Genomic DNA, 17,358 nt, shown 5'->3' with positions numbered 1-17,358 from the left:
CTGTTCCTGTGTGCCGGTTCCTCCTTTCTGATTCTCGACAGTGAATTTCGGGGAGTGCCGTCTCCCTAGAGGACTGTGCACCAGGCTTTTATTCATTGGAAGGCCAGCGAGTGCGCTCACACCGTTACTACTTGATGGGATTTGTACACAGATGCTAGTTAAAGAACCAAGGGGGATGGTAAACTCATTGCTAATCATAACTTTTACAATTCCCACTATTTACAATGTTGTCAGGATTTTGATAGTTGCACCCAACTGGTAAATAGTCGAAGTGCGGAAGATATTTATCGCCCTACAGTAAGGCTAACTGGGGTCTCCTTAAAGTGAAACAAAAATTGTGTATAAAATATGTAAATAAATGTGCCTGTGAGTGTGGATACCAACATTGCACTTTATACAGCTGTGCTCAAAAGCCATTACTTGTTCGCCAATTACTTCATATTGCTCATTAAGATGAAACTAATATACAGTGGGAGCCTTACTTTTCTTCTGTATCATAGCTTCAATGATCTTGTCTTCCTCGTTTTCCCTGCATAAACAGTTCAACAAGGTGAGATGAGCATTAGTAAACTGTGCACTAAGAACACATTTTATTTATGCTACATCTAGTAAATTGTGATATCTGTTGCTAATACAAGATCACAAGTTCAGCTGTCTGTGGGTTCTATACCTCTGTCTGTCTTCATCCAAACACCTGACAATTGCATTTCTCTGCTCAATGAGAGTAACCAGCTCCTGCATTAGCACTTGTTCCCGTTCCTTATCCTCTTCCAACCAGTCCTTTTCTGTCAATAAAGAACCATGTGTTAGTTATGGGGTTAGGAAAGGAGAAATACTCACCATTCTTTAAGAGGCACTCTCCAATCAAAGGTATGATTTTCTGTGATTAAAGGCAATATACATTCTACTAAATGTAGAATACACAAGTAGAATGAAGTAATCCAATCAATGAATACCCCTATTCTTAAAGGGTAAACTATCAACTAAAATCAAGATGGAATGTTTTATATGCCAAAATTGTTGTTTTTAAATGTCCATGTCCTATAAATCCCAAAAGAAACAATACGTATGTAGCAAACTAAAGGGAGCTAGGGTAAAGGCACACACAAGAGTAACATTGAAATAAAGGAGAGGGGGCTCTTGGGGCAGTAGTACCTATACATTGAAGTCCACCCTAGAATTACCATTATTGATATTAAACACAAACCAGGTTTTCTAAATACATCTGTATGGTAGTGGGTTTAGCATCTTGTTGAACAGAGAGGTTACAGAAGACAAATGAAGCAATGATGGTAAAGAAGCAATATTGGTTTGTCAATAGTAAAAGAGAGTTGTGTATTATTCTTTTGCTGTAAAAAAAGTAGATGGACCTGAGGAAAGAGATATTTATAGTGGAGGAAGACTGTGTGCATAAGAGATTTCCTCCTGTGCCAAGGATTCATGGGGATTGGAGTATGTGTATGGGCGTAGAGCCAAAAACAGGGATTAAGGATGGATTCAATCTGGAAATCCGGCTACCTTCACATATATGTTACTGCAGAACATTCTTCTACTTTATACTTAATGGGGAAAATGAGAGAATTGTTTCTTTATAGGGGAGACGATGTGGGGAAACTGATCAGCCATATTAGGCTATTCACACACAAACGTCCCCATTTACCTGGCTTATTCAGTAAGCAGCGAAGTTCATACTCCACATCAGCCTGACGCTGTTCCAGACTCTGTTGTTTGGTGCTGGAAGGAGAGACAGAATGTGCATTAGGAATGACAACCAACTTTTGGGCTTACTGAACAGGGCCAGCAAAGAAAGTAAGCAAATCTGGTATCTTCAATTTAATAATAGCCTTAAAGAAACCACTTAGTACTAATGCATAGAGTTTGTTGTACTATTTTCCTAGCAAACCTCTCATCCCTGCCATGTATTCTAAGTCATGGGTCTTAATGGCAAAGAAAAAGTGACTCCCTTGAGACCAACAAACGGAGGTATTGTGAATATATATGTGTGTCTGTTTACTTGGTTGAGTATACATAGAGGCATGACAAACATTTCCCAGAAGTGCCAAATATAACTGAACTATATTACTATAAACCTTCACTAACTTTGCAAGAGAGAGAAAGGAAATAATAGCACTTAAAGTGAAGTCAGAGGGAAAGAAATGCCCAGCCCTTTCCTAACATACACATAATTTGTCTGCCACCGGCTTTCTGCTTTGTGCCTGACCATATAAAATTGAGACAACAAAAAGATCCAAGGGAATCCTCTAGACTGGCATTTGTCAGTAAATATACGACGGCTAGCAACAATGTCAGTAAGATCATCAGAAAACACTGGCATATTTTACAAACTTGTGCATCACATATACGGATGTTTTCAGAACCCCCAGTAATGGCTTATCAGCGAGGAAAAAACCTTTGTGATAGCCTTATAAAAGCGGATATGGGGGCATCCACTAAATCAGTACAAAGGTTTTTGGGTACACCTAAAATGGGTACGTTCCCCTGTCTTAATTGTGCCAATTGTAATAATATCTCTAAGGGTGCATATTTTACACATCCACATACAGGTCGGAAAATTAATATAAACAAATTTTATACATGTGATTCGACATATGTAATATATCTGATCAAATGTCCTTGCGGCTTAGCATATGTGGGAGAAACAACACAAAAAGTGAAAGACCGCATAAAACAACATAAGTCCAACATTCGCTGTGGGTATACACATCTCCCCATTCCAGCACATTTTGCTGAGGCTAGACACACAATAAGCCAATTACGATACCAAGTCATTGATACTATAGAACCCTTGAGACGTGGAGGTAATAGGATCTTACAGCTTAAAAAATTAGAGATGAAATGGATACATAAATTGGGGACACTTCATCCTGGTGGGTTGAATCGAGAATACACACCAGTGCTATTTATTTGATATGGTTGGCCTGTTATTTTAGTGCTGTGTGTAATATATCCTTTTTTTGTTTTTATTCTTAGATTTTCACAGCTCATATCCTGGGAATGACTGTGTCGACAATACATAGGCATTCCTGCACAGGTGTAGAGCATACAAATTGTGAGTTATATTTTTAAGATATGTGGATATGCAAAATGAATTTCTACAATGCGACACCTCAGAGAAGCAAAATATTTCAAATAATGTACAATTTGCACATGGAAGCAAGTAATTGGACACTTTATATTTAAACACTGGAATTAGACATTTTTTTGTTACACTTTTTGATACACATTTGAAATGTTTTTAAACTGATACTATTTGGATATGCAAAATTAATTTCTAAAATGCGACACTGATGAGAAGCAAAATATTTTAAATATTTTAAATATTGTACAATTTGCACATGGAAGCAAGCAATTGGACACTTTATATTTAAACACTGGAATTAGACATTATATTGTTACACTTTTTTTGATACACATTTGAAATGTTTTTAAATTGCTACTATGTATGTTTTTATCCATGCACTTAATTAGTCACAATGCGAATACCAATGGCACTGATTGGGAGAGATGTTTGGAATTAAGTGAGCCTCCCCCTCTTAACACTATTTAAGGATTGTTTATTACACGTTTTTGTAAGCTTGATAAAGGGCTGGAAAAGCTCGAAACGTCGCTTAGCTTGAGGCACGAATAAAGTACCAATTTTTTCACCATAATCGGAGTGCTGCTGAAGTATTTTCTTGTACGTGAACCAGACCTGGGCAGACAGGGTCACAGACGGCACCCAACGCTGCAAAGAGCGGTGAGAGTGTGTGTGTAGCACTACTTTGTGTTTTTTTTGACCATATAAAATTAGCACTGTACCCAAGAAAAAATGCTCTGGTCTGATAATGCCTGGGTACTGTGTCTTCCTCTGACAATGCATGGGTAAGGCTCAGTTTACCCAATCTGAGAACCAAACACCAGACTGAAATTCAAAAATAGGCCCTAGTATTTGAGGTATACAGAGGTCCAATAAACCATGACTGTCTATGACATCTTACAGCAGCCTTTCTGGTATTTGCCATTATCTACATATTGCCAGTCTGGGCCTGCTCAGCACTTCTATATAAACCTCCACTTACTCTGTCCTTTACAAGGAACTTCAACCAGACAAGATTATAGTGCTATGAACAAATACACAGGTATATCAGTAGTAATTTGTGGCTCAAGCCCCTTTGCAGCTGAGACACCTCAACCTGTGCGTTGTGTGTACACAGATTACAAATAAGTGCAGACAAGCAAGACAGGAAAGACAAGCTCAATAAATAACTTCAGCAACAATATCCTGGCTCAAAGGTCTACTCATCCTCAGGAGTTTGGTTGGATCTGTACCTCTTGCATGTAGGAACAAGGAGAAGAACATTAGTAACCATCTAATGGGAAAAATCTATTTAAAATCTCTCAGTACCAGAGGTTACTACCCAGAGACTTTTTTTAGCCAGATTAATTTAACTGAAGCATGAGAATAGTCTCCCAGCTGTATCCACCTAGACAGCAAAACTCTTATATTGAAAGAGCAGTTGTAAGTTCTCATACCAGTCATGTGAGTTCAGTTGTAGCAGTGGGATACATTAGGCTTACTTACGTGTAGACAAGCTCTGACTCTCGACGCACTAGGGTGTGTTTTTCTTGGATCAGCTTAAACCAGTCCACCAGCAGACTATCTTCATCTGATTCTGCTCAAAGACAACACAGTCATACAGCTGACTCAGACTATCATTTCACAAATATCACTTAGCTTATTCTCTCACCATTCTCCAACTTGCGCAGCCTGTGTTCTAGCTCCACTCCACGACGTTCTAGTTCATCCAGACGCAGCTCAATTGCCTCCATTTCCATCTGAATCTCATCTTCCGGAATGTAGTCATCAGCTTGAACCTAACAAGCAATTAAAGAGAAATTTTATATAGATTTAAACGACCAGCCTTTCTACCACAGGGAACACAGTGAAATGTTTGGAATTCAAACAACTTGATTTGTGCACAGAATACTTTTCCTCTGGGTACTTCCATTCATATATGAGCAGAAACTGCTAAGGAATTACCTGTGCATATAACTATATGGAGGCTAAAGCCTACATATAAAGAAGATCGCAAATAATAACCCTTTCACTTTAATTTAACTTAACGTAGTTTCCCTCAAATGGCTTCCAGAGGAATCTTGAATTTAGTACCAGAATAAGATGATGTCAGTTGCTGGTATTTTCCATGTTTACCTATTTGATAACAGGTAATAAGTCATGTGTGCAGCTATACTGTCTCAGCATCTTACTGAACACAAAAAAGGGTTTTGACTGGTTTACCTTGCGTTTTATAAGGGGAAACCCATGTCCTGGAGCAGGGGGGCGGGAAGGTTTTGGACCTTTCTGGTTTCTGCTGTTAATAGGAGATGTAGCAGGAGAGGATTTCCTGTTGAAGGGATTCTGTTTGCAAGAAGGCTGGAAAGAAGAGCAGACAGTTACAATAACGAAACCACCCCAGCAGCCCACAATGAACATATCAGTACATCATGGCTCTTCTGAACAGGACATGTCTAGCTTCACCACAGTTAGATTAGTGAGACTTGTAGTTAAGTATACTCCTGCAGTGAATAATTGGATTTTTGTACTTACCGTTAAATCCATTTCTCTTGTACTACATTGGGGGACACAGGCACCATGGGGATAAGGATCCTGTTGCTGGAGGATGGACACTAAACAGTTAACGAAGCTCCTCCTCCGGCACTGGGCTTTATCCCCTGCCTACTTCCTGTAACCCTCAGTTTTTTGACCGAAGAAGGAAGGACCACCCGGAGAAGTCAACTTGCAAACAGAGGAGAAACCTCGCCCCCCTTAAACTTGAACTATAACTACAAAACGAGTAATCTGAATATATATATATAGGGAGGGAAGGCCTGTGTCCCCCAATGTAGTACAAGAGAAATGGATTTAACGGTAAGTACAAAAATCCAATTTTCTCTTGCCTAGATTGGGGGACACAGGCACCATGGGGACGTCCCAAAGCTACCCATGAGGGCGGGACCTATATCCCCAGGGCTCAGGAAACAACAGCCTGAAGTACCCTTCTCCCAAATCCTGCTTCTGCTGAAGCGAAGGAGTGTATCTTATAGAATTTGGAGAAAGTGTGAATGGAGGACCACACTGCCGCCCTGCAAACCTGCTCAGCGGAAGCTTGGTGACGAACCGCCCAAGAAGTGCTTAGGGATCTGGTGGAGTGAGCCCGGATTCCGGCAGGCGGAGTTCTACTCTTAGCTGTATAGGCTCTGATGATGGCTGTTCTGATCCATCTTGAGATCGTAGCCTTAGAAGGGCGGAGGCCCTTTCGAGGACCCTCTGGAATGACGAACAGACTATCCACTCTCCTGATACTCTTAGTTGCTGAAAGGTAAACCCTCAAGGTGCGCACCAAATCTAGTGTGTGAAGCTTCTTCTCAATTGCCGACTTGGGATGTGGACAAAAAGATGGCACCACCATATCCTGATTAATATGAAAATCCGACACCACCTTGGGAAGGAACTCTGGAGTTGTTCGCAGCACCACCTTATCCTCATGGAATACAGTGTAGGGAGGCTTACACGATAAGGCTGCCAGTTCCGACACCCGTCTGGCCGAGGTGATTGCTAGCAGAAACACCGCCTTTATAGTTAGGGTAGATAGCGGGATCTCTCGGAGAGGTTCAAATGGAGGATCTTGCATAGCAGATAGCACCAAATTGAGATCCCATGGAGAGACAGGATGACGATATGGAGGGGCCTGCCGAAGGGCGCCTTGAAGGAAGGTCTTAATGTTAGGTCGCAATGCCAACTGCTGCTGGAACAAGATGGATAATGCCGAAACCTGAACCTTCAGAGAACTAAGAGCCAGACCCTTATTCAAGCCTTCTTGTAGAAACCGCAATATGTTTCCCTCATGCAGGACCTGTGGGTTCTCTGAGTTGTTCTCGCACCAAGCAATGAATGTCTTCCACACCCTGTGATAGATGCGAGCGGACACCGGCTTTCTGGCCTTCATCAATGTAGGTATGGCCTCCGTGGGAACCCCAGAGTTGGAAAGGATGAGGGCTTCAAGAGCCACGCCGTTAAATCCAGCCGTGGAGAATTCGGGTGGAACAGCGGTCCTTGTGACAACAGGTCCTCTCTGACTGGAAGATGGAAGGGAGCCTCTGCTGCTAGAAGCATGAGTTCTGCGAACCAGGGTCTTCGGGGCCAGAAAGGAGCTACCAGTATTGCTTCTACTGCCTGTTCCCTTATTCTTCTGATGACCCTCGGAAGTAGGGCCAGGGGAGGAAACACGTAAACCCTTTGAAATGGCCATGGAGCCACGAGTGCGTCCACTGCTATCGCGAACGGGTCCTTGCTTCTTGCCATGTAACCTGGCAGTTTGTTGTTGTAGCGAGAGGCCATCAGGTCTACCTCTGGCGTACCCCATCGTGCCACGATCTCCTGAAACACCTCGGGATGAAGGCTCCACTCTCCCTGGTCCACTGTCTCGCGACTGAGGAAGTCTGCTGCCCAGTTGTCCACACCTGGAATATGTACCGCCGATATTGCTGGTACGTTGTCCTCTGCCCACAGAAGAATCTTTCGAGCCTCTGCTAGGGCAGCCTGGCTTCTTGTGCCTCCCTGATGGTTGATGTAGGCTACTGCCGTCATGTTGTCTGATTGTACTCGAATCGGCCGACCCTTCAGGCAGGTTGTCCAATGGGATAGGGAATGCCGTATGGCCCTGAGTTCTAAGATGTTGATGGGAAGGGAGCTTTCCTCTGCGCTCCATTTTCCCTGAACAGTGAGGTTGTCTAGAACCCCTCCCCAGCCCTGGAGACTGGCATCTGTCGTGACAATAGTCCACGAGTGGTTGGGGAAGAGTTTTCCGGACTGCAGTGTCAGAGGTCGAAGCCACCATGACATGGAATCTCGAACTGGGCCTGTCACCAATATTCTGCGATCCAGGTTCCCTTGAACCCTCTTCTGGTGCTGCAGTATTAATCTCTGCAGCGGTCTTGTGTGGAGCTGAGCATAGGGCACTGCTGGAAAAGAGGCTACCATCGTTCCCAGGGCTCTCATGGCGATCCGTAACGGTATGGAAGTGTTCCTCTGAATGGCTAAGAGCCGAGTGCGGAAGGCAGCTATCTTGTCTGGGGGAAGGAAAGCCCTTCCCCTGGATGTATCCAAGGTTAGACCAAGGTACTCCGTCCTTTGAGAGGGTGTGAATACTGACTTCTGATGGTTGATAAGCCAACCCAGCTGGGATAGAGTTGTCATCACCTTTTGAAGGTGGATTGAGGTCTGGGACAGAGACGGGGTCTTGATGAGAAGATCGTCTAAATATGGAATGACCCCCACTCCCTGGAGTCTCAGTTCTGTCAGGGCTGCAGCCATCACCTTTGTGAAGACTCGCGGAGCGGAGGAGAGACCGAAGGGGAGAGCCACAAATTGCCAATGTTCTCCTGCGGCAAAGAAACGAAGGAATCTGTAATGGTTGGGATGAATAGGTATGTGTAGGTATGCGTCCTTGATGTCGAGTACGGCCATGAACTCCCCTTTGTCTAAGGACAGAAGAACGGATTGCACTGACTCCATCTTGAAATGTTGTTTGCGGACGTATCTGTTCACCCTCTTGAGGTCCAGTACTGGACGATAAGAACCGTCTTTTTTGGGTACAATAAAAAGGTTGGAATAGAAGCCTCGACCTCTGTCGCGGGGAGGAACGTGTTGTATGACCCCCGAAACTGCCAGGTCGTGAACGACAGATCGATATGCAGAGCGCTTGGGTTCCTTTGGTGGCAGGCGGGAAACGAAGAATCGTGGTGGGGGAATCTGAACAAAGTCTATGAGATAACCCTGGGCTACTATCCTTTGTACCCAGGGATCCTGTACTTGCTGTTCCCACACCTCCCGAAAGTGTCTTAGGCGGCCGCCTAAGAGGATGCCCTCGGGGTGGGCACCCCCTCATGCGGAGGAAGACTTGTCTTGAGAGGGCTTGTTGGCATGTCGAGTTGCAGACCAGCTGGAGCTTTGCTTGGACTGAAACCTGGAACGACCCGCCGACTGATGTTTATCTGTCTGTGACCTCTGTCTCTGCCCCTGTCCTTGACGAAAGGGCTGGAGAAATGGCCTCCTCTTGAAAGTGGGACGCTTGGGTCGGTTCTGTGGAAGAAGGGTGCTCTTACCCCCAGTCGCCTGAGATATTATTTTATCAAGTTCTGCCCCGAAGAGCTGTTTTCCACCGAAGGGAAGACTGACTAGCGATCTCTTTGATGTAATATCTGCGGACCATGTCTTCAACCATAGAAAACGCCTAGCTGCAATGGACTGAGCTGAGGCTCTAGCAATTAGTTTTGCGGCATCTAGTGCTGCCTCACAGATGTAGGCATTTGCGTCAGCGATCTGGGACAGGATCTGATCGGTAGATGGGTCCTCCGAGCCAATGAGCTGTGCTACTTGCTCGACCCAGACCTCCATTGCTCGTGACACCCATGCAGTTGCGAAGATGGGTTGTAGAGCTGCACCCGCTGCTGAGAAGATGGCCTTGCAGAAGCCCTCTAGACGTCTATCAATGGGGTCCTTAAAGGATGCTGCATCCGCCACAGGAATGGTTGTGGTCTTGGACAGCCGAGACACAGGAGGGTCTACAGTAGGAGGAGAGGACCAGAGGTCAATACACTCCTGTGGAAAAGGGTAAGACTGAGTGAAACGCCTGGATAGTTGAACCTTACGATCTGGCGTCTTCCATTGTGCCTTAATAATGTCTTCTAGCTGTTCATAGGCTGGAAAGACTGTATTAGACTTCTTCTGTCTTTTGAAGATATTCTTGCCTGGTTCAGCACTAGTCACTGAGTCCTCAATATTTAAAGTCTGAAGAACAGACTGGATCAGGTTTTCTACCTCCTTATGGGAACGAGGGGAATCCTCTTCCTGATCAGAATCATCCCCTGAAAGAATCTGGCCCTCTTCTCCTGAAAATTCTTCCTGCTCCTCAGGGGAGTCTGGTGGAGAAGGAAGCTGTCGCTTGGAAGTGGCAGCCTGGGCCTGCGCTCCTATCCTGGGTGGCTGCCCGGATAGGTGTTCTAGTACCTTGTCTAAGGTCTCTGGTATCCTGGCGAGGTTCTGAAGTCCTGCCAGCGATAAGGTTAGCGCTCGCACCAGTTCGGAATCCGAGCTACCCTGGCTAGCCGAAGCTGCCGCTGAGCCGGATGGTAGGGTGGCATTAGGTTGGGAAATAGCAGGGGTAGAACCCTCCAGGCAAGATACACACAACGATTCAGCAGAAGCGCCTGAAAATTTGGCCTTACACCCAGTGCATGCAAAAAAGGAAACCGCCTGTTTGTTCCTAAGAGAGGATCTAGTATCCACCTTGTCAGCCATGTCTAAGAAGGGTTCCCTGACTGACTATGACCCTAGAAGTAGGCAGGGAATAAGAGGCCCTCTTTCAAGCAGTCTTGACGTTTCTGCAGTAAAGAAAGGGAACAGAATAAGCTTCTCACTAACGAATAGAGCTAAGAAAGTATTGTAAGTAAAAACTTACAGTTAGAAACGGTTAGAACCAGCCGCAGTCTCTCACACAGAGGCAGTAGACGGGCTCCGACTCGAGTGGCGCGTGTAACAGGCGCGCAAGATGGCCGCCGATGACGTCGGCGGAACCAGAAGGGGCTTCCGCATGTGAAGCCCTCAAGAAAGATGGCGGACGCTCGCCTCTTCCTAGTACCCGGCCCTAACTAAGATGGCGGCCGCGCCGGAAGAGCCGCATGGCGGCCGCGCCGCATGACCGCTCTCAGCTGATCTGAGCCGGCCGCGCGGAAGAGCCGCATGGCGGCTCTCAACAAGATGAGCCGGCAGAAGAACCCGAAAGAGCCGCATGGCGCCGCGCGGCGGCCGCTCCACCATGGCGGCCGCGCCGCCTGACAGCTCACAGCTGATCTGAGCCGGCCGCGCGGAAGAGCCGCATGGCGGCTCTCAACTAAGATGAGCCGGCAGAGAATCGCTCTAAGAAGGCTGCGCGCCTACCAGGTGACCCTACCACTACTAGCTGCCTAGGGAAATCCATAAGGGGGAAAAGGGGAAGAGACAAGCTACTTACCCCTCCACGCCAGCCGAATAGTGCCCAATGCTGGTGCCTTGACCCTGGACAGACCACTGGGGCGGCCTCCGAAGAGCGGGATCCAGTAGTCACAGGGTAATGAGGGGAGCCTCAGCCTGCAGACCTCCGTGGAGCGGAAAGGCTCTAAGGGGCACAAATAAACTAAAATCAACCATAAACATAGGATGATGTCGGCTGGGGGGGTTCTGGAAAAGGTAACCCTGACCCCCATAACTGGCATGGTACATGAATGCCTCTATACCACTGCTCCCTGCCAGAGTATCAGTCCTCCTTCTGAGGACACTAAAGAAAAACTGAGGGTTACAGGAATTAGGCAGGGGATAAAGCCCAGTGCCGGAGGAGGAGCTTCGTTAACTGTTTAGTGTCCATCCTCCAGCAACAGGATCCTTATCCCCATGGTGCCTGTGTCCCCCAATCTAGGCAAGAGAAATAATATTACAAACAGCAATACTCTGCAACTGTTTATGATCTTGCAACATGTATATCTTAACTCAGTAGACTTAGCCATAATGGAAATGTGAAGTACAAGTAAGCAATATGAAGTTCAAACATGTAACTGGACATGTGAGCCAACTAATTTTGCTTTAGTATATTTGGCAACCCCACTAGCCCATGATGTGTGGTCCCTGCCAATTTCTGTTAACACTGTAAACCAGTGGAGTCATTTACCAAATAAATATTGCCAACTGAGCAATAAACTTCAATTATATGAAAGGCTAATTGTTCAAAGCTTGTGATAGTTTTTCTTGAAGGGGTCTTCACTTTTGGCAGTTGTCTTCAGATTGCTCACCAGAAATAAAGACTTTTTTCAATCAATCAATTAAAACAGCTTGTGGAGTGGAAAGATGATTTAGAGTCCTACTCAGACGGGATGATATGTAGCAGGGATAAATTAACTGAACTCAAATACCTACATAGAACTTATCTTCTATCTATCTCACTAATGTATGCAAAAAAAGCTATAGCCCTCAAGTGTAAGGACTCCTCTGGCCCAATTGTCCCTTATTGGTTAGACCTCATAAGGAAAGCAATGTCCCTGTACAAACTGACGTACATGAGAAGGAACTGTCCAGAAAAATTCCACAAAATATGGGGGATTTGGCTGGACCTGGAGGAGGACCAGGGGCAGCTGGGAAATTGACAATATGTCTAGCCCCATGTAAGATTTAAAAAATGAATATAAAAAAATCAGTTTGCTCTTTTGAGAAATGGATTTCAGTGCAGGATTATGCTGGAGTAGCACTATTAACTGATGTGTTTTGAAAAAAACATGTTTTCCGATGACAGGATCCCTTTAAGAACATTAAACTTCAAACATTTGCAAATAGACAATAGAAGGTAATTGAAAATGGTCTTTATTTCTGGTGAAAAATCTGAAAACAACTGGACTGAAAAAAGTGTTGGAAAGTGAACAACAAAAAAATAAAAAACACTGGCCAACTATCTCACTGTTAGTGTAACCAAATGATCCTGTGTGGATATTATGCTTTATCCATGTTGCATATTATACATAACATACACTTAGCAATATTAATAGAACCCAGGCTTTTCACTCACCTTTGCTAGAGGCTTTTTCTCTGGAGGTGTGCTGCCTGCTGCCTCGGGGCTAGGAATTGAGACAGTAGGTGCTTGAGGGGCAGGTCGGCTTGGACTAAGAGGCATTTCTGGGGATGGACTTTCTTGTGCTTCACTAGTATTAGCTAATTCGCTGGATGAAGAAAGGCTGATGTTGGTAGAAGTACTGGGGAGACCAGTGCTGAGGTAGGAGGTAGTGTCTCTATCTGAGGCTTCTGGTTTGTTTGGAGAATGGATAGTTGGCTCAGATGAGCTCTTGGGAACACTCTCAGGATCCTGTCCCATTGTGGAAGGATCAGTTGGAAGGCTCTCTGTACTTAGGGCTGGGGAAGGGATGCCTGAGGGCGGCTCCGAGTGAGAGAGTCTTGACACTAGGTTAGTATGACGAGCTAAAAAATGAAACACATAAAAATGATGACACAAAGTAATTATGAAGAAGCGAAATATATGTGAGTTTGCACTATGGTTTAGTAACCCTACAGCAATCAACTGGTAAACTACAATCACCAATTTGTTGATAGGGTTTACTAGATCTGATGCAAACTAGCCCACTATGTGGCTATGTATAAATAACAACAATAGCACATCTCTAAAGCTGTAAAACATATACCTCCTTACACAACACAAGTTCAATGAGGAAAACATATGTTGTATTGTTTCTAATGTTTTATTAAACAAATAGTTATACGTAATAAACTATGCAATCGGTAAAATTGAAAGTACTTTCATTTTCCATTTTTACAGTTTTTAAGTGCTTTTAGCTATTTTTATCCTTTTGGCGCCTCTGTTTTGTCTTACTACCATTTTCCATTTCCTGGCTATGCAGAACATATGGAAGGAGGAGATGTTTATCTTCCCAGTGAACCCTCTATATCAGGGCTGTCCAACTGGCGGCCCACGGGCCGCACCCCACATGCTGTGTCTGTTTACCATATGTAAATTTTAAAAATTATCACTACAGAGATTAACTGGCCCCTGCATTGTTTAAACCTCAAATTCAGACTCTAATCCCCTGTATTGTTCACACTAGTGATCCCCTATATTGTTCACACCTGTGACACCTCTATTGTTCACATCCTAAAACCCTGTAATGTTCACACCTGAGACCCAGACTGAAACTGCCCACATTGTTCACCTATTCACACCTTTTTCAAAATGCTAATGGGGCACCAGCACTGTGTCACTGTATGTAGTACATATTAGAATGATAGCTTTCCCTGTCTCCTGCTCTGTTCTGCCTTCCCTCCCTGTGTGTGCCATTTTCTGCTTGCCCAGTGCTGCTTGTGTGTGCCATTCTCTGCTTGCCCAGTGCTGCTTGTGTGTGCCATTCTCTGCTTGCCCTACGCTACCTGTGGAATGTAAGCCTGTTAGGGGTTTGTTCTGGGGGTTTGTTGGCATTTGGAAATTGTTGTTAAGGGCCCCTAAGGTTTAATCATGTGTTGGGGGGTTGTATTATCCACAGGGGAGGATGAGGCATATGGATTTAAGGATATGTTTTAACATGACTTCAAATTTTCACATATGAGTGATGAGGGATTTCCCTGCAGCGAGCACCAACCATTTGGTTTTTTGGTGTGCTACCACTGTTAATGTGGATATGATCTTAAAAGTTCTTGTTGTAATATGGGTGTGGTTTACAGTGGGTGTGGTTTAAAAGGGGGAGTGGCCAACACTGACTTCCATTATCGGTCCTCCACCACATAGGCCAGTAAAATTTTGGCCCTCTGTACCACAGAAGTTGGACAGCACTGCTCTGTATAATAAATGCAGCTCTATCTGTAAACAAGGACAAAAGCTGCTGCTTCTGGTTGTTTATATCTTCATTTAAACAAACTCTCCTGGCTACAATGGGAAGGGAGGAGGGCAGGATATATATTTTTAAGAAAGATCCTACTTCTTTTCCTCAAATAGTGTATAGGTTTATACTGCCCAGCTAAACAGTCTATTTAACACATAAGATAAACATGTGTGGTCAGAGGGAAATAACAGGGAGAAATGCAAATATCTTAACTGTAAACTAATTCTAAACTGTATTCTACAGAATTATATATTGTGTTCTATTGTAAGGCCTGAAATCAGCTTTGCAACACAAAAAAAAAAATCAGTTATGTGCCACATTCAGCATTTCTTTTAGACAAAAATGTATTGTATTAACCTTAAAGGGATACTGTCATGGGAAAAAACATTTTTTCAAAATGAATCAGTTAATAGTGCTGCTCTAGCAGAATTCTGCACTGAAATCCATTTCTCAAAAGAGCAAACAGATTTTTTTATATTCAATTTTGAAATCTGACATGACTTGGGGCAGCTGGGAAATTGACAATATGTCTAGCCCCATGTCAAATTTCAAAATTGAATATAAAAAAATCTGTTTGCTCTTTTGAGAAATGGAAAAAATGTTTTTTCCCATGACAGTATCCCTTTAAAGAGCATGGGGATATATTTTTGTGTTTTTCTGTGAAAACTCCCAGGTGGCTCACTGATATAGCTTCTATGTACACATTTTATATTGTTCCCAATGTTGATGCCAGACCAGTAAGAGGAAAATGACCGCACACTGACAGGCTGTAGCTTGGACTAAATTCACAAGGGGGAAAACTGCCAGAATTCACCCACGCCACCTCCCATAAGCTTACATGAAAACCTCCTGACACTGGTAGTACTATTATCTGTCTAAAACCTTCTAATACATGTTTTTAGGCTGAGTACCAGCAGTTTCAATTTAAGTCGATGGAAGGTTGTTTCCCCCTTGCTGAAATTTGCCCAACAGTATCTGCAGAGGCTTCAAATACAAGCCCTTTTGGCTTACCCAGAGGTGAAACATCAGGAGCTTTGGGTGCAGGCCGTTTGCGACTCTTAGGGCTGCTGGTTGGTGTAATTCCATACCATGGGTGGCCTGGTTTCAGAGAACTTGTTTCTTCTGTCTCTTCTTCATCTTCAAATGGATTGTAGGAAACTGACTTTGATGAGGGACTTTGCTTTTCTGTGTCATTTGAAGGCTTTTCACATTTCTTATCTCTTAACTCCTGCTTTTGAGACAGTGGTGGAGGCAGGGGAGCAGCTCTTCTCTTGGGCTCTGTCACAGGAACTAGACTGAGCCAAGGAGGATCTTTTTTCTGCTTTTCATCCTCCTCCCTAAACAGCATCAGAACAGAAAAGTACCAAGTGAAGCAGAAAACTTACAAAGCTCTGAATCTGCCCTACATCTAAATCTATGGGAACACATTAAAACACGAATCACTTATTTTAACTTGGAGTTTGGCACAGGAAAAGTATAGAGAATTATGTATAATATAATCATATTTTGTCTTAAAGGAACAGTAACATCAAAAAGTGCATTTTTAAGTAATGAATAAATAATGTTGTGTTGCCCTGCACAACACCACGGGGGTGTTTGCTTCAGAAACTCTACTATAGTTTTTATAAGCAAGCTGCTGTGTAGCCATGGGGCAGCATATTCAAGCACAGGACACATAGTAGATATCAGGAAAAACAATGAAGAATCCCATTGTTTACTACAGAGCTAATCTGGTTTCTGATGTGAATCCTGTGCCCTTTCTCCTTTTTCAGCTTTGAATGGCCCCCACAGCTACCCAGCAGCTTGGTTATATAAAATAAAGTATAGTTTCTGAAGCAAACACAGAACTTTTACCAGTAAATAGACAACAGTACATTATATTTAAATTACTCTACAACACCTTCATTTTTTGGTGTTACTGGTCCTTTAATTCTGAAGAAGGGTTTCCAGCTGCCATCAGATTTTGTCTAGCCGTCACTGTTCACTTTACCTTATTATAAACATTTACTTTACATCCTCTAAAAATCACTCACGGTCTAAATTGCTAGTCCCTACCTAAGCACTGATGTTCCAATTACTTCTACCAACAACAGCTTTTCTTATTCCAGCAAATCAGCTAATACTAGGGAAGTACAAGAAACCCACCCCAGAAATGTCTTTTAGTCCAAGTTGACCTGCGCTTTCAGCATCTACCATGTCCATTCCTAGCCCAGTGGCAGCAAACACCAAAGAAAAAAATTGGCAAAGCCCTGGGAAAACTGTGCTCAAAAGAAACTAACTTGGGCCAGTGCATCCCTTTTCCAATACCCTGATTCGCGGCATTAACTTTTCCCCAAGTGGCAGTGCACACTTACCTCTCTGAGGATCTTTGTCTGCTTCTTGGTTTGGGGACTGGTGGAGCAGGTGTCTGTTGTTCGCCTACATATTAAAAGAGCACAATACATGTAAGTAATTGTGTAAATGACCATTCTTCCTTCCTCAGGTTATCACCTTACCATTTATTAGAGATGTGGGCCTCAATGGGCTCTGTTCCGCTGCTGCACGGGATCGTGGCAAAGGCTGAGGTGCCGCATCACTTGTTCTTCTTGGAGCTGGTACTGGTCGCATACTAGGGGAGGGATCCGGATGCAGTTCTGTTGGAGGTTTATTGGAGACGGTAGGTTTTTCTGGTGTGCATGGTTTGGGAGGGGTCTGAATTGTCTTTTGCATAGTGCGATCTTCTTCAGATTCAGGGATGCTGGTTGGAGGTCGGTGGCAGTGATGAGTGCAAACAAGGGTACCAGCATCAGTGCCTGGCCGATAGGCTCCAGGAAGTAGGGTACTTGAGCATTCTTTACATCTGTAAGAAGGAAAAACAGGATGAAGTACATTAACCAATAGGATTGTGGGGAA

General features: G+C 44.0%; 1 protein-coding gene across 3 annotated transcripts in view; it reads right to left on the bottom strand.

Annotated features, from left to right (window-relative positions):
• micall1.S (MICAL like 1 S homeolog) overlaps window positions 1-17,358 on the bottom strand; it is a 44,051-nt gene that overhangs the window by 10,068 nt on the left and 16,625 nt on the right. For all 3 annotated transcript variants that reach the window (XR_001935582.2, XM_018261248.2, XM_018261249.2), the window contains exons 7-16: window positions 16,962-17,305; window positions 16,821-16,884; window positions 15,478-15,803; window positions 12,651-13,057; window positions 5,300-5,434; window positions 4,749-4,875; window positions 4,583-4,673; window positions 1,661-1,734; window positions 671-785; window positions 483-529 (exon numbers count right to left, since the gene is read on the bottom strand). Coding sequence is in view for 2 of the 3 variants with exons in the window: in XM_018261248.2 (XP_018116737.1) it covers window positions 483-529; window positions 671-785; window positions 1,661-1,734; window positions 4,583-4,673; window positions 4,749-4,875; window positions 5,300-5,434; window positions 12,651-13,057; window positions 15,478-15,803; window positions 16,821-16,884; window positions 16,962-17,305 (1,730 nt within the window). In the remaining variant the exon portion in view is untranslated. The remainder of the gene's footprint in view (window positions 1-482; window positions 530-670; window positions 786-1,660; window positions 1,735-4,582; window positions 4,674-4,748; window positions 4,876-5,299; window positions 5,435-12,650; window positions 13,058-15,477; window positions 15,804-16,820; window positions 16,885-16,961; window positions 17,306-17,358) is intronic.

Source organism: Xenopus laevis, chromosome 4S (assembly GCF_017654675.1).
Source record: "Xenopus laevis strain J_2021 chromosome 4S, Xenopus_laevis_v10.1, whole genome shotgun sequence".
Classification (NCBI taxonomy): Eukaryota; Metazoa; Chordata; class Amphibia; order Anura; family Pipidae; genus Xenopus; species Xenopus laevis.
This window is presented reverse-complemented; position numbering and strand designations above follow the sequence as displayed.